The 24,688-nt window shown below is 39.1% G+C and overlaps 1 protein-coding gene across 1 annotated transcript; it reads right to left on the reverse strand.

Moving 5' to 3' along the window:
* Nucleotides 1–1,618: 1,618 nt before the first annotated feature.
* On the reverse strand, nt 1,619–24,366 carry AREL1 (apoptosis resistant E3 ubiquitin protein ligase 1). Its single transcript, XM_044662079.1, has 18 exons — nt 24,325–24,366; nt 23,323–23,549; nt 22,239–22,476; nt 20,981–21,150; nt 20,679–20,859; nt 19,975–20,222; nt 18,560–18,637; nt 17,188–17,329; nt 16,935–17,056; nt 16,029–16,104; nt 15,423–15,532; nt 13,500–13,679; nt 7,635–7,760; nt 6,230–6,359; nt 6,080–6,138; nt 4,051–4,140; nt 1,835–2,010; nt 1,619–1,721 (listed from the first exon to the last, which is right to left on the reverse strand). Exons 1-18 carry the CDS (start codon nt 24,338–24,340, stop codon nt 1,619–1,621), a joined length of 2,472 nt encoding a protein of 823 aa, XP_044518014.1. The 5' UTR covers nt 24,341–24,366.
* Between the last annotated feature and the right edge of the window lie 322 nt (nt 24,367–24,688).

A 24,688-nucleotide genomic window follows, 5' to 3' on the forward strand; every position in this document is an offset into this window, starting at 1 on the left:
AATGGGGGTTCACAGCAAAGCAACCTTGAAAATGGAACTTTTCAAGTGGGCAAAATTTTGAATCGTGAAAATGTTCTTATTCAAATTTGTAATGCAAAAGAAAATCTTTCAAGAGATTTTTGCCAGTTTCCACCAGTCAAATCAGTCCACAGAGCTTCTCAGAAACAAGTATCCATAATTTCTTTCTTTCCTTCTCCCTTGCCTATACCCCTCCAATTTCTGAATGATAAGGGAAGGCACTGATACAGCTAAACTTTTACTATTAAAAGTAGGTCTCTTTTAAGAATATTCTCAGTGCCCTGGACCTAAGAAAAAGAACATAGGCTTTACCACAGGTCAATAGTGCATCATAACTCGCAAATTCTAGATCCCTTTTTCCTTGCCTTGGTGCTCTCAAAATGGGGGAAATTTTAAGGGGGTGGGGGGATTCATATCTACCAGAGATAGATGAACTACCATTCTAATCCTTTGCTAGAAAGCTTTCTCCATTAGAATTCAAATAGGCATCAAGTAGGATCCCTATGCTAGAAATTTTTCTCTAGCAGGGTCTCTCAGGGCAAGAAGCTAGTGCCATGCAAAAATGAATTCACAGAATATAGCAGATTGTCCAACACAGAAGAAAGGGAACAGACCCAGCAGAGCCTCAGTGGGAAAAGAAACCCAATGCACAGTGTCAGTGGCCTCCAAGCCAGTCAGCCATGAACTTGAGAATGTTCCTCAATCCTACTACAGCTAGAGGTTGAGATATACCCTTTATGTTCAAATCAGGGAGCTGTAGCTCTATAATCTTAAATATTCTAAACCCAGTCTGCTTTCCTCACCTGGATTGAATTCAAGAGGGGAAAAAAACAAAAAATAAGTCAAAAGAACTCTCCTGTGGGATTTTACGAGATCTTCTGGAAATGCTTACAAGAGCAGCTCCTCTTCCAGTTCTGTACCCAGTGTCATCTGACACCAGAAGAAGGGCCCCTTTGAGCTGCCAATTCCCATTAGAGGTAGTACAATGCTATGGCCTAAGTATGCCTGCTTTGTGCAGGGTAACAAAGCAATGACCAGTCAGAGTGGCCAGTTCCTATAGCAGATCCTGTGATTCTCTCTGCTCCTGAAAGTATCATTCTTTCCATAGAGAAGGTCTTGAGGCTGTGTCAGATCCTGGACGAAAGAGAAAAGTGGGTTCCATTGGGGAGCATTAGCAGAGGGAGCTGGAGCAAGGCATGGGCAGATATTAAGGCTTCCAGCAAGCCAGATGTCCAATGGAGCTCAGAGCCCTTGGTGCATAGCCACCCACAAGACAGTCAATCCCCTCTACAGAGATCTGCTCACTGAGGACCTAATGGAGTTCCTCTTCTCTTAGATGGATAACATACCAAAAACTTCCAATATTTATGTACCATACTGAAGCGGCCTATGGTGTAGAGAAGGAAACAATATGGGGTTTCAGGACAAGGCCTATGGGTGGCAAAATACTCCAGAAACAGGGGAGCATGCAACATCTTCTGGCTGATTGGTATGTCTGTCCTGAGCGCTGAAGATTATGTCTGTGCTCTGCCTGAAAGAGAACTGTACACCCAGGATACTCTGGAGAACCCAGGGGCTGGACGGACAATAGAAGAGTGGATCAGAGCATGCCAAAGCCCTCGCAGCCCTCGCTGATGGCCAGCTGCAGCATTTTGTGCACATCTTCATATGAGTCATATGTAGGGAGGCACAACTGGTTAAAACTGGAAAGCAAAAAAGAAAATCAATTAAATCATAATACTAATGACTGGTCACAAAGGACATGGAGTAGAAAGAAGTTTCCCCAAAAGGGTGCCATTTCTGGTCAAACATTCACCATGTGTGTGCGGTGGGTAACGTGCTGTGAGTGGGAGCCGCAATGATCTGGAATGAGGGACAGAGGGCAGCAAAGCCTCCAGGTGGCAACTGAGAGGAGCCAGTTGTAAACTGAAGTAACCTTGCCAACTCTTCCTGTGTGAGGCTGGAGACCACCGTCCAAAACCATCTCATTACCTGGCAAGAATAGCACAGAGTCAGAAATCAAGAAAAAAGAACTTTATCCAGAAGATGATCAGCCTGAGATGGTTCAGAGAACAGAATAATAAATTCTAGGATATTCAGGAGTTACATGGGTAATACTGAGAGCAGTGAGCACCTATCTCATCTTCCACCCCAAGTGTAACTTCATTTATTAATAGGGCAAGCAATCTATTAACAAAGGACGGGTCTATCATTCGTGCCTGGGTGACCAAAGTGCTCCATGAGGCCTGACCCTCTTTTTGGGGTGGAGGGATTGTCCTCTTCCTTCTGATCAGCCTGACAGTACAGAATTTGGCCCTCCCTTGGAAGCCCTACTTCAGAGGTCGGCAACGTATGGCTCTTTCTGCAGGAGCCATAAAGTCAATTTTTTTTCAGGTGCTGTTACAGGAGCGCGCACTGTGAGCACTGTACGGCTCTCACGAAATTGCATTTTAAAAAATGTGGTGTTTATGGCTCTCACGGCCAAAAAGGTTGCCGACCCCTGCCTACTTGGTGGATATTTTAAAAGAGGAGGTAAACTTAGAGATGAAAGTTGATTTCACAAGTATAAGGAAAGATACGATTAGGTCTAATGATTTCTTCTAAGTTTGCTCTAATTATTGCATGTGTACAAAGCATTTGTGATGGGACCATTTCAAGACTAGGAAGGAATCTCATCCTACTCAGGAAGTAGAATGATGCCAAAGCTCTCTGTTTGACATTTGATGATCTGGCCTCTTCCCATGTTTTTACTCTTTACTCCTCAACCTCCACCCATTCTATACTCTCAAACATGGTACTCCATTTCTTTGTAGGGGCCATCCCCCATGCCTGGAACTCTGGTTCCTCGGCTCTCTGCCTATTCTCTGGTGCCTTTCCTCCAGAAATAACCTTCCTTTTCTATTAGAATGTCAGCTCCTTTAGAGCAAAGACATTATTTTTGTCTTTCTTTTCATCCCCCTATGCACAGTAAGTGCTTAATAAATTGTCAACTGACCGATTGATTACCATGAAGTCTCTTGATAGAAAAGAGTAGCAAGCCTCAGTCTCATCTACTTTAGGGATGGAAATTATATAATAAAGAATATATTTAATCTTTTCTGTGAATATTTATTAGCTGGCTGATTATCTGCATTTCCTACTGCTTACTTTCCAGTCTTCCTGATGCAGACACTAGGACAGCCTTTAAGAATTCTGATCCCCTAACATTTCAAACCCCTTCCCCCTACATTTCATTCCTTTCCATTAAACATGTCTATTTCTTTGACTCCTCTGTCTTCACAGTCTTTTATTCTGAATTCTCCAGTCTGCTTCTTCTTTGAAATCTGTTTCTTGGGGTGGTTAGGTGGCTCAGTGGATAGAGGGCCAGGCCTAGAGAAAGGAGGTCCTGGGTTCAAATATGACCTCAGATTCTTCCCTAGCTAGTCACTTAACCCCAATTTCCCAGTCCTTATCACTCTTCTGCCTTAGTTAGAACTGCCACTTAATTCACTGATTCTAAGACAGAAGTGGGTTGTGGTTTTTTTTTAATGAAATCTGTTCCTCAAATGGTAAGGTGGGAGTGGGTTGTGGTTTTTTTTTTAATGAAATCTGTTCCTCAAATGGTAAGGTGGGGTGCCTAATAAGATAAGGTATAATTTTTACCTTGTTCATTTAACAAAGAGTAGATGATGACAAAATTGGATCCAAGGAAAGATAAAAAAATGTACTTCCACCTTTCATTCCAGAGGTGGAGAACTGTAGATGAGAATTACTGCATATAACTATCAAAAATCAGTTGATGATTTGTTTAGTTTTGCTAATATAAGAACAAAATATTAGGGGCAGTTAGGTGGCTCAGAGGATAGAGCACCATGCCTGAAGTCAGGAAAGCCTGGGTTCAAATATGGCCTCAGTTATGTGATCCTAGACTTAATCTTGTTTGCTTAAACCCTTGCCCTTCTGTCTTATACTTGTTACTAAGCCAGAAATCAAGGGTTTTGGAAAAAAAAAAAGAATTAAAACATTTTTTTCATTGAAAAAATTTTTTTTTACCTTTTCCCTGAAATGCCACGAGCCTCCCACTACCACAGCATGTGCCTTGAAGTCAGAGACACTGATATCACCAGTACCACACATCAGCAGCTAGAAGGAGATCAGCAAACATTAATGGGAACAAACTCACCAACTAAGTGCTGCAACCAAAGGGAGGAATTTCTACTGGGCTTTCTTAAATGATCCTTCCTATAACTTATTCAAGTAACTATTTAATCAATGACACCACCAAAGATGAAAACATACTCAAATGCTACCTGCTACCTGGCCATCATGCAAAAATGCTGAATAAGGAGATATTATCTCAAAATATATTACTCTCAAAAGAGTAAGGTAAATAAAATTTTCAGAGGAAAAAGGCTAGGCCATACCCCTAATATCAAAGGTTCTAGGGGGGAAAAGGTAATTTCTGGTTAATTCTGTAAAGAGAAATAACAAGAGTGGACAAGGAATCAACAGTAATTACTTAAGCTTTCTTCTTGTTGACTCATATGGAGTCAGATCATGAGCACTGAAGGAAATAAGGAGGTGCTTCTTCCTCAATTAGAGGCATTCAAACCAAACCAGAACATTTCTGGCATGCCTTTCTTCCTGTCTATAATCATTTATTAATTAAACTTTAATTCTCTCACCTTTAGTCCTCAATCTTCCCTCCTTCATTTATATAAAGGAAAAACTATATTCTCTTGAAGATATAAAAACATCAGAACATTAATAATTTCAGAGCTTAACTGATGTTCTTGTTTGCTTCAAAATCTGAAAGATTTCTCAATACACAGTAACCAAAGATGAAGATACAGCATTCATATGCTATGCAAACATCAGTTCCAACTAAGTCCATTAAGTAACTTCTTCATACTACATAAAAAAAAGTCTGCAGATCTGAGCAACTAAGATCATTAAAATCTCTAAAACTTTTTATCTTCAAAATCGCTACAGACCTTTCCCTTCTCTTCTGCCCAAATGCATAAATATGACAACAGTAAAACCAATTTAATAAATGTCACTCAAAAGCTTGGAGTGAGAACTCTTCATCCCTAAAGTAGATTCTTTCCTTACTTGCCTATTAGAAACTTAAGGCAATTAGTTTCTATATCCACAGGTTCAGGATATTAGATTCTACACAGATGCCAGAGAGACACACAAAAGGCACCATATTGCTAAAATCTAAGAAAATTCCATTAACAAGTACAAAGACAAGGTTGCTATAGCCCTGATCTGTAACCCCATCCTTCCCTGCTCCCTCAAAGCAGCAGTCCTTCTTTGCCGGATGCATAGTGTCTATTAAAGGGAAGGCTTTTTTAAAAAAAATCTAGACTTTTCAGTTATAAACTTCACTTTAGTTGTAGGTATGAAAAATCATTTGTAAGTGGCAAACATGTTCTTCTCACAGACAGTATGGACTTCAATTCTGTTCATCAAGGAGACAGTTTGCCTTCTCGACTACAGCAGTCATTTTGTTTTTGTCACAGGATCTGAAATAAGAATACATCGTGTACAACTCGGTAATGGTGTTGTCCTGAATATCATGAAGGCTGCTTTTAAATGTTGCTTACAGGCTGATGTTATCAGACCTACAACTTAAGTTACTGAAGTTTCAAAGTTCCTGAGGTACTGGGGAATATGCAGAACACCATAAGATGAGCCCTTCATACTGCTTGGTAAGTATCTTGATGGATCTGTAATTGCATTCAGGTGAACACTCATTTCAACAATGCAGATGATAATCCACCTGCACCATCTACTCATCCAACACCATCATTCATTACAGAGCAACAGGTCTCTGTTACCATAGTCTAATGAAGCAAGAAAGACTTAAGAAGAGCTCAATGAAGTACTGAAGATTCTGGAAAAAGTAAAAAACGCCTCCTCTATAAAGGGCTTTCCCATTGTATTCCATATCAGAGACTCGGTGAGATAATTGCTTATGAATATATGCATTAATTAATTCAACAAACATTTACTATGAACCAGGTATTATGTTAGGTGCCATGAATCAATGCAAGGGCTTAGCAATTTAAACACTTACCTCAAGTTCATTTTCATCAAAAATAGCCAAAAGGTTTTCAGGAACTAATTCATTCAGGCCTGAAACAGAGTAGTTGAATTCAAATTAAATTTAAAAAACTGCTAACAAGGTACATTAGCTTTCAAACCAAAAGAGCAGATAATAGCTTACCTTTCAAAAAATGTTCCACTTCATCTTTAATTTGGCTGGCCAGCCTGTATTGTGCCAACAAATTTAGGTAGAAAGTTTTATTTGAGTTGGTGACTGGGACTTGAGCTCCCCCTGTCATGAGCTCTACAACCTGAAATGGGAATGAAACTTGGGGAATGTTAAAAACGGTGATGTTCTCCAAAAACTCAACCACTGTACTTCACTACAAGTTCTCAATATCCATCAAGCTCACTTCTTAATACACTTCCTCATGCCCAACCAACCTCTTCATTATTTCTGAGTTAAAGCAGTGGGTTTTTCTATGAATTGCTTCTCTGGGTGTGTTTTCTTGTTCTGGTTACAGTACAGAAATAGCACTGCAGAAAGGATGCCTCAACCTTTCAGAGTCAAAGATTTAATCACCACTGACCTCACTTGGTTATATAGTCTACAGTTCAAAAAGAAAAAGGCCCCTCACAGAAAGAGAGGCAGCTAGGTGGTCCAGAGAACTGAGAGCCAGGCCTAGAGTGTGGGAAAAGGGGGAGCAGGGAGGTCCTGGGTTCAAATCTGGCCTCAGACACTTTCTAGCTATGTGACCCTGGGCAAGTCACTTAACCCCCATTGCCTAGCCCAGTGATAGGCAAACTTTTTAAAGAGGGGGTGCCAAAGGAAAGGAAATGCTCATCTGTCAGTCTGTTTCTAAGGCAACTTTTTCCAAGTTTCATTGTATTGTATCCTACTCATTGTATTCATCAGATTAGGAATAATGTCAGAGGCAGGAGAGAACATTTCAGGGGACTGCATCTGGCCTGTGGGCCATAGTTTGCCCATTACTGGCCTAGCCTTTACCACTCTTCTGCCTTGGAACCAATGCACAGTACTGATTCTAAGATGTAAAGTAAGGGTTTTTTTTGTTTTGTTTTGTTTTTTTATCACAGAAAGGAAAAGTGATAGATGGTCTATAGAATCCTGTGACTTCAAACTATAGAATAGAAGGAGTTCCCAGAGAGGGGATAGTTGCTTTCCTAAACTATTCTGTACTCTTTTCTTCAAAAAGGTATAGAGATAGGAATAAAACTTGGAGTCAGGAAGCATAGGTTCTCACCCCAACTATGCCACTAAGTAATGGTGGGACCAAAGGCAAGTCACCTAACTTCTCTTGGTCTCAGTTTCTTATTCTATAAAGGTGAGATGAGATGATTTCTAAGATTCTTTCTAGTCCTAAGATTTCAGGATGCCTATCTCCACACTGTGTCCCTTTTCCCTAGAAGGGTACAGCAAGGCTACACTAACTGGTAAAAGGAATAATTTTTTTCAATAACTTAATGGCTAAATTCAAGTCTCTTTTTTGCTGCAAGACTAAGAAGCTCCAATTCTTCATTATACTAGTATAAAGAAGGGATTTAGGCTTTGTTCTGTCTCTCACCTTATCCAGCTGCCCTGATTTGTTGTATTTCTCTTCTGCAAAAACCAGTTCCATCTCACTCATGTCATTGTTGAGAATGAAACACACCTTGGATTTATAAAACTCTGGATCATCAGTTTCAAAGTACTGAGGAGAAAAAAAAGACAGAGAAAAGAATATAAACGCTCTTCAACAAATATAGAACAAAAATGAAAAGAATATTAATTGCTCTTCAACAAAAGTGAGATTGGAGAAGGCCCATTCTTTTCACCTCCCCATTTCAAGGGATAAGCTTAGATAGGCTCTAGAACGAATTTATGCTTTCTAATCTTAACTGGATCCTTCCTGCTGCATGATATTCCCTTTCTTCTTCCCTGACATGTCTTACTCAGATGAAGACTTCACTATCTCCTTCTTTAAACCTTCTCTCATGAAAACAAGGCCTTTCTTGTCAAAGAAAACCCCTCTAAATGCATCCTTAATCCCATCTCATTTCCCCCAGAAGATTGTACCTTCTATCACAAATTTCAATTTCTCCCTATCTCCTCACTCCTTTACTAATGCCTACAAATATGTCTCTCTCCTTTATCCTTAAAAATCCCTCATCATTGTAATGATTAAAAATGATAAAGGCTGATATTGTAAGGAAAATTAATATTTTATTTGGGCCCATGTTGATAGCAATAAATAGGACCATGCCTGACTATTTTAAAAAATACCGCCAGCCCCCATCTTGTCTACGTAGCCAAAGAGCTCGTCTCAAGTCCGACCTCTGAATTTAAGCTGCCCTATACGTTGGAGACGTCAGAGGCATTCCCACGTCCAAAACCAGAAACCCATTGGATCATGGAAAATGTAGTCTCAAAGTCCCCATCATGTCCACAGGAAGTTTGTAAGATACTTTTAAATGGCACCTCCCTGAATTCCAAACACACATTTCCCCCTGAGATCCGGCAAAAAAAAAAAAAAAAAAAAAATTGATCTTTTTTCTTCACTGGATTTGTAAACATAGTCAACTTCTAAATTGCAGGAATTTGGGGATAAAAGAAAAGGATAAAACTAGCCACATTGACAAAAAGCCAATTTGGGGCAGTCCCCTATTGGCATAAGAGTGTACATTCAAAACAAATGCATTCAACTCATTCAACTCCCCATAGTTCAAATCAACTGTACCCCAAAGTTTAATTTTGATCTTCATGGTGTCTTCACCAAACAGGTTTGTTGTCTGGATTCTGGGGAGATGGCAAAATCCTTATCCTGAAATTACTCTCAAAAGAATTTAAACTTTACATCATCTCATATAAAGTTTCCTGAAAAAGCTACAATTGGTGCTTCTGCTTCCTCTGGATTCTAAACTCACTGCAACCTGGCTTCCAATCTCAATATTCAACTGAAGCTGCTCTTTCCAAACAATCTCTTATTTGCAAAATATGATGGCCTTTTCTTGATACTTATCCTCAGCCTCTCTGAAATCTTTGATACTATTCTTCTCTCCTTATCCTTTTCTCCTGAATACTCCTTTTAAGTTTATGTGACACTGCTCTCCCCTGGTTTCCTCCATCTGACTTGTTCACTGCTGCAAGGCCTTCTTGCAGATCATATCATTAACCATGGGTGTACCTCAAGGGTTTGGCCTGGGTCCTCTTTTAGTCTATACTGTCTCCCTGAGTGACCTCATTAGCAATGATGGGTTCAATTACCATCTCTATGCAATTAATTTCTAGGTCTATACCTCGAGCTTAATTTTTCTCTTGAGTTCCAGTCAACAACTGCCTTTTCACTATCTCGAACTAGATGTCCCAGCAGTATTTCAGACTGAACATGTCCAAAAAAGTCATCACTTTCTCCAACCCTCCCTTCTCTTAAATTTCCCTTTTACTATAGAGAGTATCATCACCCTTCCAGTCATTCAGTCACTAAATCAGGACATAATTCTTACTCACGCTACATATCTAATCTAAGTCTTTGTCATTTCCACCCTCAAAAGATCTCTCATATACATCCCCACTCTCTCTACCCATATAGATATCCCTGAGTAAGACTTTCATGGCCTAAGTCTGGACTACTGCAATAGCTTTCCCAAATGGGATGGGATTAAAGATGCATGTAAAAGAGTTTTCTTTGACAAGAAGGATGTTGTCTTCAAGAGAAATGTTATGAAGGAGAAGACAATGAGGTCCGCATCTGAGTAATCTCAGATGGGGAGGGAAGATAAGAATAGAAGCCTTGAAGATCTAAGGGCAAAAATGAGCTCATAGCTGTCTTCCTATGTCAAGTCTCTCCCCACTCTTGTCCATCTTCCTCTTAGATGCCAAAGTGATTTTTCCTAAAGCAAAAGTCTGACCATGTCACTCTCCTGTACTCATATTCTAGTGGATCCTTCTAACCTCCAGAATCAAATATGAAATTCTGTGTGTAGCTTTCAAAATCCTTCATAATCTGGTCCTCTATAACTTTCTAGTCTTCATACACTTTACTTTCCACCTCAACTCATTCTACAATATGGCCTTCCTGCTTTTCCTTACAGAGGACAAAATCCATCTTCCAACTATGCCTCTTCACTGGCTGTCTCCCACATCTAAAATGCTCTCCTTCCTCATTTCTGCTTATGAGCTTTCCTGACTTAATACAAGCTTAGAGTTCAAGCCATAAATGAGCTCCTTAAGTAAAATATGTCAGGGCCAGATGGATTTACAAGCAAATTCTACTAAACATTTAAAGAACAATTAATTCCAATTTTATAAACTATTTAGAAAAATAGGTCAAGGAGAAGTTCTGTCAAATTCTTTAGAATAACTGCAAGGGAATCAATAAAAAAAAAATACAAAGAGAAGCAAACTAATAGTACCAGATTTCAAACTATATGACAAAGCAGAAATCATCAAAACAACCTGGTACTGGCTAAGAAACAGAGTGGTAGATCAGTGGAATAGATTAGGTACATAATTCACAATAGTAAATGACTATGGTAATCTAGTATTTGATAAACGCTAAGATCTAAGTTTTGGAAGTAAGGATTCAACAACTGACAAAAATTTCTGGGAAAACTGGAAAGCAGTTGGCAGATACAAGGTACATAAAGGGTGATATCATAAGTAAATTAGGGGAGCATGAAAAAATATTCCTGTAAGATCTATGAATAAGAGAATAGTCTATGACCAAACAAAAGATAGAGAAGATCATAGAAAATAAAATAGATAATTTTTATTACATGAAATTCAAAAGGGCTTGCACAAACAAAATTAATGTAGCCAAATTCAAAAGAAAGCAGAAAACTGGGGCAAAAAATTTATAGCAAGTTTCTCTGATAATGGCCTAATTTCTCAAATATATAGGGAACTGAGTCATATCTATACAAATAAGAGCCATTTCTCAATTGATAAATGATCAAAGGATATGAATGGGCAGCTTTTGGATGAAATCAAAGCTATCAATTGTCATAGTAAAAAATGCTCTAAATCATTAATAATTGGAGAAATACACATTAAAACAACTTTGAGTTACCACCTCACACCCATCATACTGGCTAACATGACAGAACAGATAAATAACAACTATTGTAAGGAATGTGGAAAAATTGGGGCACTAATGCTCTGTTGGTGGAGCTGCAAACTCATCCTACCATTCTGGAGAACAATTTGGAATCATGCCCAAAGGGTTATAAAATTATGTAAAACTTTTGATCCATAAATACCACTCCTAGGTCTATACCCTAAAAAGATCAAAGGAATAGGGGGAAAAAAGTATAAAAGTACAAATATATATATAGCAGCTTTTTTTTCAGTAACAAAGAATTAGAAACTGAGGGAATTCCCATCAATTAGAGAATGACTAAACAAATTGTGATATGATTATCATGGAATACTATTATATAAGAAATGATGTATAAGATGATTTTAGAAAAACTTGGGAAGACTTATATAAGCTGGTGGAAAAAGAAATCAGAGAACATAATACACAGTAATAACAATATTGTAACAATTGTGAAAGACCTAGCTCCTCTGATGAATATAATGATCCATAATTCTAAAGGACTCATGATGAAAAAGGCTTTCTACCTCTGAAGGGAGAACTGATGATCACTCTGAGTGCAGATTGAAGCATACTGTTGTCATTTAGTTTTTCTTGCTTTTTTTTTCCCTTTCACACAACTTGGCTAATGTAGAAATATGTTTTGCATGACTTCATATGTATAAAGAGCCTTGTATTTCTTGCCTTCTCAATGGGTGGGGGAAACGTAAAAGTGAGAGAATACAAAAGTTAAAATAAAAACTTTTTAAGTTTAAAAAAAAAAAAGATCTTATTACCTGCCTTCTCAAGCTGCTGTCATTATTGTCCATCTTTTCTCAGTTAAACTCATTGCCTCTACTTCTCACTTCTAGTTCCCTTGTAATTTGGCTTTTGGCTCCATGAGACAGATAGATTTGACCCAAATCTCTCTCCTAAGAGCCAGGCTAACAGTACTAGTGGCCTACTGGACCTCTTTACAAGTATGACCCACAAGTATCTTGAACACAAACAAATCCAAAGCAGAACACATCCTCTTCCTCTCTAAACCAGTCCATTCTCCGAACTTTCCTATTTCTCTTGCAAACACCATTATTCTTCTAGTTATTTAGACTCACAATCTTCAAGTCCTTCCTTTCATCCCTCAAATTCAATCCATTACTCAATCTTGTCAATTCTCCATCCATGAATTCTCTTGTACCCTTCCATAACCACTACCTTACCTCAGGCTTTTACCAGGATTATCACAGAGCTTCCTAATAGTCTCTCCCTTCTCCAAACCATATTTTATAAAACTACCAAAATAACCTTCCGAAAAACACAGGTTTCGCTATGTCACTCACTTGGCTCAAGCATCTTCCATGGCTTCCTATCAATTCTAGGATAAAGGAACCTCTCAGCTTGGCCTTTAAAGTCCTTTATAATATGGTTTCAGAACACCTTTCCAAATATTTTGCATTACTATCCTTTATATACTTTTTGTTCTACATGGCCTATTTGCCATTCTCTGTATCAGGCATTTCCTAGCTTACCTCCTTGTCTCTGCCCACACTGTCTCATATACCTAGAAGATGCTTCCCTTCCTCTCTACTTCTTACAATACCTTGCTTCCTTGAAACTTGGCTTAGTTTTCACCTCCTATAGCAGTGTTGGCTAACCTATGGCACCCTATGGACACTTGCACCTCCCCTCCCTCCACCTCTACTCCCAGAGATTGTTACTAGAAAGGCAGAGGGACTTGGGCAGAGCTGCTCCCCTCCCCCTCCCCACAGAGCCTGAAGGCATTTTTTCACACCACCCCTATCCCTCTGCCCAGTAACCCAAAAGAAGGTAAGGTGAGTGGCTCATAGGCAGCAGAGCTGGAGGGGAGCAGAGTGTTCGGGCCACTCCCCTCCCCCTCTCTACACTCACTAAGAGCATTCCTCACTTTACCCACCCTTCCACCCAGCAGCCCAATGGGAACACTTCCTCCCTCCCCTATGGGGTAAGAGGAGGTGCACCCAGCACTTGGTGGAGGGGCAGGGCACAGCACAGTCTGAGGGGTGGTGTGAAGGTTGGGTCTGGCACTCTGTCTCCAAAAGGTCCGCTATCACTGATCTATGGAAAGCCCTTCCTGGACTTTTTAAGTTGTTAATGTTCCTACTCTGTTCAAATTATCTTGTATTTAATTATCTGTTAACATCTCACATCTTCCAATTTAAAAAGAAAAAAAAGCTTCTTGATGGCATGGACTTTGATTCTTAAATCTGTCTTTATATCTCCGGCAGCTAGCACGGTGCCTTGCACATAGGAAGTGCTTACTACATGTTTATTAAATTGAATCAAATCAAAAAGTAGCCTGGAGCTTTACTATAGAGAACATTCACCCAGCTGTGTTACCTTATAGTGCATCCGAAGTCCTATGATTTGAGCCAGAAAAGAACGAGTAAAACGAGCTCGTACCAGTTGCTTATAAGCTCCTCCTAAGGATGATTCATACAGACACTTGCCTACAAGCCGCCCTGCAAACTCATATAACTTTAGCCGAAGATGTGGAGGTCGATTAGGATTTGGATGCACCTGTCAAGAGAAAAAAGATTTCAGTGGTTCTGACCCTCAATCTCAGACAAAGAGTGATTCTAAAGAAGAAAGAACTGTGTAACAACTAAAAAGCTCTCAATATTATCATAGTCTTTTAGTAACTTGGGCCTTTTAGTCACTTTAGTAATTCAACATAAAGGGATACCTTCCTCCTTTCTTAGTAGACAAAGGGAACAATAGGTGTAGAATACTGAATATAATTCTGAACTTGGCTGATAGGTTTAGTTTTACTAAACTTTAAAAAACATTTTGTTAACTATTTACCTATCTGAGCAGAAGGTTATAAACTGAAAAATATGAATAATATAAAAGCAAAAGCTATAATTTTTTTGAGCTAACAGAAGATCAAAGTTATCTCTAGTTTACAAAACTAGAGAACTAAGAGTGTGTAATATTATATATACCACCAAACGTGGCTGCACCATTTGGTTTAACTGAAATGCTGAGCTTTTTTTTTTTTTTTTTTAATCCTTTGTTTACAAGAAATAGCTTACTGGGGAGGAAACATGGGAATTCAAAAATAAAGGTGACTAGGAATAGCTGGGTGGCTCAGTGAATTGAGAGCTAAGCATAGAGACAGGAGGTCCTGGGGTCAAATCTGGCCTCAGATAATTCCTAGCTATGTGACTGACCCAGGGCAAGATACTTAATCCCCAGTGCCTAGCCCTTACTACTCTTCTGTCTTGGAACCAATATACATTATTGATTCTAAGATAGAAGCTAAAGGTTTTTTTTTTTTTTAATGACAGAACAAAAAAAGCTAACAAAAAAGTTAAAAATCTGAAAAACAGTGAGATTTGAAAAACAAAGACTAAACAGATATTTTAAATCAATTCTTCTTAGCAATTTACAACTGAATGCTTATCTTGAATCTTTTTCTAAACAAAAAAATAGGGGCAGCTGGGTAGCTCAGTGGAGTGAGAGTCAGGCCTAGAGACAGGAGGTCCTAGGTTCAAACCCGGCCTCAGCCACTTCCCAGCTGTGTGACCCTGGGCAAGTCACTTGACCCCCATTGCCCACCCTTACCAATCTTCCACCTATGAGACAATACACCAAAGTACAAGGGTTTAAAAAAAATTAAAAAATAAAATAAACAAAAAAATATAGCTATAATACTTGCTGAGTATGGATGCTAATCCTTTGAATTCTAACAGTTAAAGTTTAATTCTATGCTACTAGGGGCAAGAATGCAGGTTGCAGAATAAAGTATCCTCTGAGAAGAGATTATAGAATAGAATATTAATTATAACAATATTGGGTAATAGTAGTAATGGTAGTGATAGCAGTATCACTCCTTTCACTTCAATGAGTTATCTGGCAGCAAATAAAATTCTTCCCATTTTAGAGATGCTGAAACTAAAGACAAAAAAAATGGAAACAGTCTGATTAGTTCAGTGATTCCCAAACTTTTTTGGCCTACCGCCCCCTTTCCAGAAAAAATATTACTTAGCAACCCCTGTCACATACTATCACCGCCCCCTTACAGTTATTCACCACCCACAAATGCACCTGTGGCCATCACTGCCCCCCTGGATCACTGTAGCACCCACCAGGGGGCGGTGGCACCCACTTTGGGAATCACTGGATTAGTTCATACATTCAATCAACATCAAGGTCAAGAAAAGAACCTTGGCCTTTAGTTGACCAAACCAAATCTTGTTGGCTTCACCATTCAATGCACAGCTCTTGCTTCTACTCTACCATGGAAAGCCACAGACTCACCAGAGCTTGGTTGTTGTCACTGAATCGAGTGAAAAGCTGATTGGTGGTGTCAAACAACGCTCGGCAAGTTAGCTCAAACCATTCACGGCGAGGGCCTCCCCAATCCAGAGCTGAACAATAAAACAAAGAAAAATCAGTTCTGGGTCTATAGCGATTTAAAATTCTTTCTTTCTTTTTTTTTTTTGCCTTGTTCTATTTCTTTTCCTTCTCATCTTTTCTCACCTCTTCCCTTCCCACCCCCTCCCAAAACACACCCATGCCCGCACATACACACACACCCAGAATTAAAATACAAAGGTTTATGAAACTTTGTCCCATCTATGGAATGACAATTATTCTGGCCAATGAACTGTGCCCCCTAGTGTACATACTCAAAAACACAAAGAATTAGAGGCAGTTCATTTCTCTTTGCCTTCCAGGAAATAAAAACTTTAGGCTCCAAACTTTTTATCTCTCTTCTTTCCACTCTTTCTCATGTTCATGCCCTTTAGGCTCTATCCTGCCATCTAAACTCAGAATGTTATTGCTCACTGCCTATTCTTTTCCCTCAAGAGGGAAAAAGGGGGCATCCCAAAAATGGATAAGAAAATAAAACACCCAAGTCACCTTCTTCATCCTGGAAAATTACTTCAAAATTCTTACTCCAATCTGAAATGGAGAAATTCCGAGTGGCTTTCAGAGACTGGAGAGCAATGAGAGAGAGAAAAGTATTAACATATTGGCATATCAGAAATGCTGAGGTCAAGCAAGGTGGTGCCTATTCAAACCCAATGAAGATGCTAGCACTCAGAAGAAATGTCATAAGCGGAAGTGAGCTAATTTAATAACATCTCACATATACAAAGCATAAAGCTTCAAAGTAAACTGATTTTTAAAACAATATTAAAATATCTTTCTATGGGAAGGAAAGGCTAGAGATTACCATTTCAACTTTACTGATAGGTAAAGGGAGGCTCAGAGACGTGAACAATTGATAAAAATTACTCTAGTCACTAAAATAACCAAAGATAACCTCTGCTTTCTAGCTGGGCTCTCCCTTTATCCACAAGACAACTTCCTCTAGACACAGTGCTTGGAGCAAGAGAGGGAATGAGGCCACAGCAAGAATACAGCACAGGAAAAGGGACTTCTTACTGGGGCTATCCAGTTTCACCCATTCTAGGGGAATGTATGAATTATGTTAATGCCTGTGCAACTGAGAAAGACAAATCAGATATTCTTTCTCTGATTAACCATCATTAAAAAGAGAAGTGGTTTCCTTTTTTCCTTTTAATACAATTCTTGTCATCTATTAACAAGTACTTTATTTCCTTAACAATTTTAATTACATCCTCCTGTCCTATATTTATATAAGATTTCTTAAAAGCTCTTTCTACTTTGTTGCCCAGTCTAGTTCCTTTATCACTATGCTCCAAAGAAAGCATTTTGAGCAATAAATAGGAAAAGAGTCTTAATACATTCAGAAGCCTGAAAGGGCCTTTGATATTTTTAGAGAAATAAAACATTACTTACAGACTCCAACAGGGTGTGTCTGCTGACCTTCAGTGTAACCTTTGAGTGTGGCCTTTTCATATGCACCTGCCGAAGCTCTCGTTGGAAGAAGTTCACCTTGTCCTGAAAGGTCTCTGAGCCTCCTGGGAAGCAGTAGGACCCATGGTAGTCACAATTGCATTACAGAGTGTGTCCGACAGATCTAATTTTATACTCTTACACCTTGGGTGTAATAACCCCTTCCCTCCTCATTAAGAATCCCAGGCAACTTTACCTATGTTTTTATGGAGAGAACGGATGAAAGTGGCTGCTAAGATGTTCCTTTCCTTACAGCTAAGCTCTACAGGAGGTTGGATCCCATCATCAACCACTAGTGTGAGCAGCTTATGCACAGGGTCAGGTCCACGGTATGAAAACTATAAGGAAGGGAAAAACCACATATATTCAATGTCAGAATTGCTAATCTGCCCAATCAACCCAGCAAAACCTCTCAGGCCTCAAGCTGGCCACATCATCAAAGAAAGTCTAGTGCAAAGCACCAAAGCAGAATGAGTCTACAGCAAGCACCATTCCTCCAAAACATTGCTTTGAGGTCTCATGAAAACCCAAGTTCAAAATAATTTTCATCCATCAGGTTTGCAAGAACAGAATTTGAGAACCAAAAGCAGGGGCAGCTCCATATACTTCTTCTAGCAAACAACACAAAAAGAAGAGGGTTTAAAGTTGATCTTTAAGGTCCCTTTCAGTCCTAGGATTACAGACTAAGGACTTTGAGGAAAACAGCAGATAAGTCTAGCTGCCATGAGTTAGCAAAGAAAAAGTTTGTTTAAATTGCCAAGGGGAAGCTTACTTTTAACACAATGGCCCATTCCAGCTTCTGGGCAAAATCTTATGATTTCTTTGAGTCTATATAGGGAAGAGAGTAAAGGGATATATATGTATATAAATGCCGAGTCTATGGATTGCTATTCAACACAGAATGAGTGAACAAGATAAAGGTTTGAGTGGATAACCACTTCTGTTAATTTCTACAATCTTCAAAGGCAAACTCTAGCACTAATGTTATGTTAGTGTTAGAATATTTTGAATTGCTAATAATTCCTGTGGGGCATTGCTTTCTATAATTTATATATTCCTGATGCTATTTAGCAAAGATTATATTCTTTCATTTGGCAGCAGATTCTACTTACAGTGAAAACCTCCAGAACCATCAAGAAGCTCTCCCCGGAAAAGAGTGAAAGAAGGTTGAGACAGGCATAATGGTGTACATCATGTAATCCCTGCTACTGTGGGAGTCTGGCTGAGGCTCAAGGATCTCTTGAGCTCAAGAATTCTGAGTTGCAGTAGGCTAAGCTGTCCACACCAAGTTCAGCATTAATATGGGCATCAGGGGGAAGGAGGTGTCAAGAGAAGGTGTAACCAAAAATTGTCTAAGGAAGGTAAGGAAAGACAAACTGGTCCAAATTAAGAACAGAGCATGTCTTTTTATTTTAAGAAATTAAGAAACAAAGCTACAATGCCAGTCACAGTAGGACTGAGCTAGTATACTGGCCCTGCACTTCCAAGTCTGGACAAGACAGGGAAACTCAGTCTTTAGAAAAGAAAAAAAAATCATTCAATATGTAAAAACACAAAGTTCATCCTACCTTTGTCCCAGGGCAAACTCTAAAGGTATAGAGGCGCCAAGGAATGATTTTCAGGTAGAATTCTTTCACTGAGAGTTGCTGGGGGACCAAGAAAACAGAAAAAAAATAAAACAAAAGTAAATTTTTTTAATGGTCATTAGAATATGTTTGTTTTTAATCACATTTCTTATTGCAATACTGCTCAAGGTTCAAAATTGTGAAATCTTTCAAAGTTCAAATCCCTACTCTTTTTCTTACTACTTATATAAATTTATATGACAAATCACCTAAACTTCACCCTCCCAGAGTCTGTATCCATCAGCCCTCAAATGAGAGAGTTAGACTAGATAGTCTCTCGTCTTTTTCAGCACTAAATCCTATTTTTTTTTAAATGAGAATCTGTGAATTGAGAAACTGAGCACAGCCTTCTCCTTCTCTTCCTTTTAAGTTTGGCAGAAACTCTTTTACCTCCTAGGAATCAGCCCTATAGCCTACAACAATCTTCCCTAATTGAATATCAGCTGGGACAGAGGAAGGCTAACTTGAAAACCTCTACATTTTTCTTCAAAGAGAAAAAAGAGAAAAATATCTTTCATACAAGGATACAGCTGGGCCCCCTTGGTATAATTTCCAACAGAAAGGAGTGGGGAAGATGATGCAAGAAGTACAAAACTTCCAAGTGGGGCTACTGTTTGAGTATTCATTGGGCCAGAGCTTTAACTGACAAAAAAATCTTTAACTGTCAAAAAGCAAGAGAACGTTAAGAAGAAGTCCAAAATTTAGTTTGGGTCACAAAGACAGAGGGACTCCAGGTCTATAAGAAGGAGTTTGCATGGTTTCTTATTTATATAAGTCTTGAATTCATAAACAAAATCCATATATTTAAAAAGGACTCCCTAACAGATAGCATCTCTTTGGAAGTTTCATGTTCTCATCCCTGCCAAATTATCTCTACTCCGATCCCTCCAGCCAGGGAGAGAGGGAGAATCACTTGTCACGCAGTAAGAGATCATAAAATTCTACCCTTAATCAACTTGTTTCGATACAGCACAAGGTGCCAGCTAGAATTTTAGTTCTAGTGAAAAAATTCCAACAGTTAAAGGCATTTTTCTCAAAAGCTGCCAGAGCCCATGTCTTTGAAAACTATACCCTAAGGAATAGCAAAAAACATATGGAGGCAGGCTATAATTTAAAACATCTTGCCTTGATCTAGTCCAGTCAGTCTAGATTATCAAAAACTTTAGAATATCACAAGTGTATATTCAACTTTTATCTAGTTTTTCTACTTTTCTAGAATGTTAGAAACCAATTACCCTGTCCCAGTTCTAGTGGAGTAGATTCATGAAAGGCAACTCAGTGAAGCTACAGTGACTAGCACCATAAATATACAAGCACAAGCAAAGGAATTTAAAAGCAAAAATGAAAGATGCTTTTACCTTGGGTGATACATAGCAGTACACCTTTTTGGGTTTTTTCACCTTCTCAGGGGTCTGGCTGTCAGAGGGTGAATCCTCATCCTCCTCCTCAGTGGCAGTGGAAGGACGGCGTTGGGAAGAACTCATGTGCATGGGTGGGAGATGCCACTGTGGGTTGGCACAGTTAGTGGCATTATAAAGATAAGCCTCAAAGTAAATACTGACCCCTGAGGTGGATACATTGCGTTCTACGATGTTCTTCTCATCCTCTGAAAGGCATGGAAGGAAAAAAAGATTTAAAATAGGATTCATTAGAGAAACATATAGTAGATAGCTAGAGAGATACAAACAAATTAAATGGCAATATCTTTTGACATCTGAAGCTAAGTAGAAACCAAAGCCATGTCTAGAAAACCCGAGGTTTAGGGAGACTTCAGGGAATCATGAATTTGTTTTTTAAATACTTTGATAACTATATTTCAGGATAATTGGTTTCCTTTGTACTGTATTACTCTGTATTTTATTTTATGCATTAAAAAAAATTTTTTTGAGGAGTCTATAAGTTTTGCCAGAATGTCAACTGCTCATATTACCAAAAAAAAAATGTCAAGAACCTCTGCTCAAAACTAAGGAGGGCTCAGAGATCTAATAAAAATTTCAGGTGGTAAATCAAAGCAAAGGAAAAATGGATCAAACAAAACAAATACTAAATCTCTTCAACTCACCACTTAGGACAATTACATCAAATTCACCATTGCTGATTGGCTGATTTTGATATGAAATGCAGGCATGGAAGCATCCCCGGGAATGCAAGGTGAGCCTAAGGAACACCTGGCATGTCTGTCTTTTGGATGTTACCGATTTCTCAAATGAGACATCAGTACTTTCTTCTTCTGGAGGACCAAGCTACAGAGAGATAAAATATCACTTAGCATAAGAAGAGGACAGGAAATGGGGAGAGAAAAGGAGATTGACTGAAAACAAAAGGACTTTAACTTCCCTAGCACACAGGAAAAGGAGAGCTCACCTCATGAATAGACACGCTGTAATTGTGTTCATCAATTAAAGACACAGAATTGTTGGTAGGATTGTCATACTCATCTCGAGGGACTATCTGAAGGGTATGCTGTTGCCCACAGGTCAGAACAAGAGTAGAGAAATGGCACACAATTTTAGTTTTGGAAGGAACCACCATCCCTAGAACAAAGGGGACAGGATCTGACGTTTAGAGAGAGATGCAGAAACAGATGCATCTTCACAGTACAAAGAGTTGCTTTGAACAGTGTGTTCTAAAGGGCTCCCCATCCCCAGGGACAAACAACACATTTAAATTGCAGCATGGAAGGAAACAAAGAGACTGACTTATATGGCGAATTCTGGATTCTCATGTCTATAAATCCCTTATCAATTCAAACAAAAAGTGAAATGAGAGAGAAGGGACTTGAAAAGGGAATTCAAACTTTGTAGCTGAGTCCCACTTTACTCTGTACTAGTTCCCCAGTGAGAACTTTTCAATAGGCAGAAACAAGATTAAAATGACGAAAGAAAATAAAATGCCATGTACTGTCTTTCCCTCCTCCACTCCCACATCCTGGTAATGAGCTGGATTGCAAGGGAAGAGAGTGTTTTCACCTTGTACTAAAGAGAATTTTGTATATACATAGAGGTCTCCAAGTGAGGACATTCTTACTAAAGGTTATTATAATGAAATAGCTAGTTACAAAAGAAGCTATTTGAAAGATCTGGCTCCAAAGGAGAAGGTAAACAACAGTATCTTCATTCTTAGGGTCTTGGCCTTTGTTATAAGAGTAAGGAAATCAGTTACTAGCTACCATGGCTAAAGTACCAAAACCTAATTAAGTTCAATTTCTAGGGTTTAACCCTAAAAAGGTATATATCTTTACTTTGTGGCTATTAGACTGTTTAATTCCCAGTGATACCCTCAAAAGGAAAACACCACAGTGCATATGGAACAACTGTCATTTCCAAAAATTGAAACAAAATATATGTTTAATATTAGGGACAGATTCCACATTTCTGAGAATTTAAAGCAGAGGAAAAAAAGATCTAGTCATTTATGTAATATGTACAAAGGATATGTAGAATATAACTGAAAACAAAAGGTTCAATTCTTAGAAAACTAAAGTTTCTGAAACACTAAGGATAGGTTCCTTCAACAAGGGGAAAACAGAGGAGAGGGGAAGATAGAACTATTCACTTGGAATGGTTTCAAACTACAAAAGACTTTGAAATCCATCTTAGCACTCCTACCCCTGAAATCTTACCAGGCTGAAAAATTTTGTAGTAGGGACTATAAGCCACACTTAATCCACCAAGTTTCACTGTGATTTCATAGCGACCAGCCTTGCGAACAGTAAAGGCTACTTTTACAACATTGGAATTGGGTTCCTGAAGAACTTCCTGGGTTACTGGAATATCCACTGCTAGCTCAACATGGGAGATGTGAACTCGTAATCCCACAGGCCGATGAGCAGGGAAGGGCTGTCCATTCTTGTAAAATAACTGCACGGGAGAAATAAGAGGCATCCATTAATTCCCTTAGGAAAGAATACTGGTCCCCTATGGCCAGAGTGAACAAATTTATTTTGTAGAGAGAAAACAGGTATGTATTTGAAATCACTATCCAACCCTGCAGTCCATTCACAGTGTTACAGGGAGAAATAACTCTAGATATATATAATGCAAAGTTTAAAGAAAGTTAACTTATCTGTGCATAAGGCAGAAGTGAACTGTGTCAATGTGCCACTGAATCAAATCCACATTTCTGAATAACTCTTGTCTTATTAGAAATCTCTCCTCTGGTTATTAGCACTGACTCAAATTTTAAAACCAAACTACCTTGGTTCATTGGTATTGAGTGCAGTGCAGGCAACTCCAGGCAAAAAGAAGCAACTACTTTTACTAGCAAACAGTTTCAACTTTAGCTTCAGTTTTTCAGACCAAACCTGAGTGCTATGATATTTGGGCTAAACAAATTACAGTAAAGATGTTCTGCCTGGGTTGTGCCTGTGTTTGTGTGTGTGCCTGTGTTTGTGTGTTCGTGTGTGTGTGTGTGTGTGTGTGTGTGTGTGTGTGTGTGTGTGTGTATGAGAGAGAGAGAGAGACAGTTTTCATTTTCTGAAAAGGCATTGTTTATAATTCCTCAGAGACAAATGTACCATTGGAACAAACATAATATAATAGACCCTAGTGCTTAAATATGAATCCTACCCAAATTTCTTGGGGTGGGAGGACAAGGGAAGATAATAATAATATATCAGCCCAGCACCACCCACAGGCAGAAGCAGGCTCTGCAAAAGCAAGCCACTAGAAATCCCTATGGGTGTGGAGACAGAAACATTCCCTTACATGCACTCGGAAGGCCATGCTATGGCCCACCTCATAGGGGTCCTTCCAATCCCAGGAGACTTTGCAGGACCGGGGGTCCAGGTAATTTCCTCGCACGTAGTCATAAATAGTCCGGTCCCCTCGGCGCTCCCGGTCTTCATTCTGGAGGAAGCTGACTACTCGTGCGGCAAGCTCAAAGAAGAACTTAATTGTGAAGAAGAAGGCGACCACAGACACTGTGATTCCACCTATGTGGAGAAAGAACAGATATATCACCTACCAGCTACACTTCAGTGCTTCTCTACTAAAAGTATGGGAAAGGAGGTCAGAAGTCTTTGAGAGGGAACAGAAAGCCTTCCCAAACATAGTCTATGGCAGTGATGGGCCAGACTACAGCCAGTGGGCCAGATGCAGCCCCCTGAAATGTTCTATCCAGCCACGTGACATTATTCCTAATCTGACTAATACAATGAGTAGGATACAATACAATGAAACTTGGAAAGAGCTGCCTTAGAAACAGACTGACAAATGAGCATTTCCTTTCCTTTGGCCCCCTCTTTAAAAAGTTTGCCCATCACTGGTCTATGGGATTAGGGATTTGGCATCAGAAGATTTAGGTTTGACTCCTGGTTCTGCTGTGTATTATTGGTATGAAGTGAATTAAGTCACTTAACTTCTCTGGGCCTCAGGTTCCTCTTCTGTAAAATGAGAGAATTGGGCTAGATGATCTCTGGGGCTCCTTCCTGCTCTAAATCTATACTCCTGTGTGTGTGGCAGGTAATGAGATGCATCTTCCTGCATGACATCATCATATATAACACACCAACTATGGCATGTGTAGTTCCCGTAGTTGTGGCAAAAAGAGAATGGTCACAAGGTATAAGTTGTTTCACCACTGTTTTATTTGCTGAGGTATATTTGGCAGGACCAGAAGTTTTCTAGATCAAATAGCAATGGAGTTAAACAATATTCACAAACACTAGGAAAAAAAGGAGAGAAAACAAGGCTCTTTCCATGACTCACCAATAACGTAAAACATCAGGTCCCTTCAATGAAGACAGACAGCTGAGGATCACAGCTGCAGCTGCAAAAGAAAACGAGCTTAGTTCTTTCCTCTCCTCTTCCTCACAGCCATATCACCTAGGATAGCACAGAATAAGTTTTATGGGTTTAATTAAGCCAATCAAATGCTTGAAATCTTTCTACCTTCATCTTTTCATTCAAAACGAACATAGTCCTCCTTGAGACATTTTATGTAAATAAAGACAGACTATATAATTCCCTTAAAAGAATTCTAATATAGCAAAAAACTCTGGGATATCAGACATTTCTTTGTCTCATGGTTAATTACAAATAATATGGCTTTCATTTTCTCAAATTCAGGTCT

Source organism: Gracilinanus agilis, chromosome 2, assembly GCF_016433145.1.
Source record: "Gracilinanus agilis isolate LMUSP501 chromosome 2, AgileGrace, whole genome shotgun sequence".
Taxonomy (NCBI): domain Eukaryota; kingdom Metazoa; phylum Chordata; class Mammalia; order Didelphimorphia; family Didelphidae; genus Gracilinanus; species Gracilinanus agilis.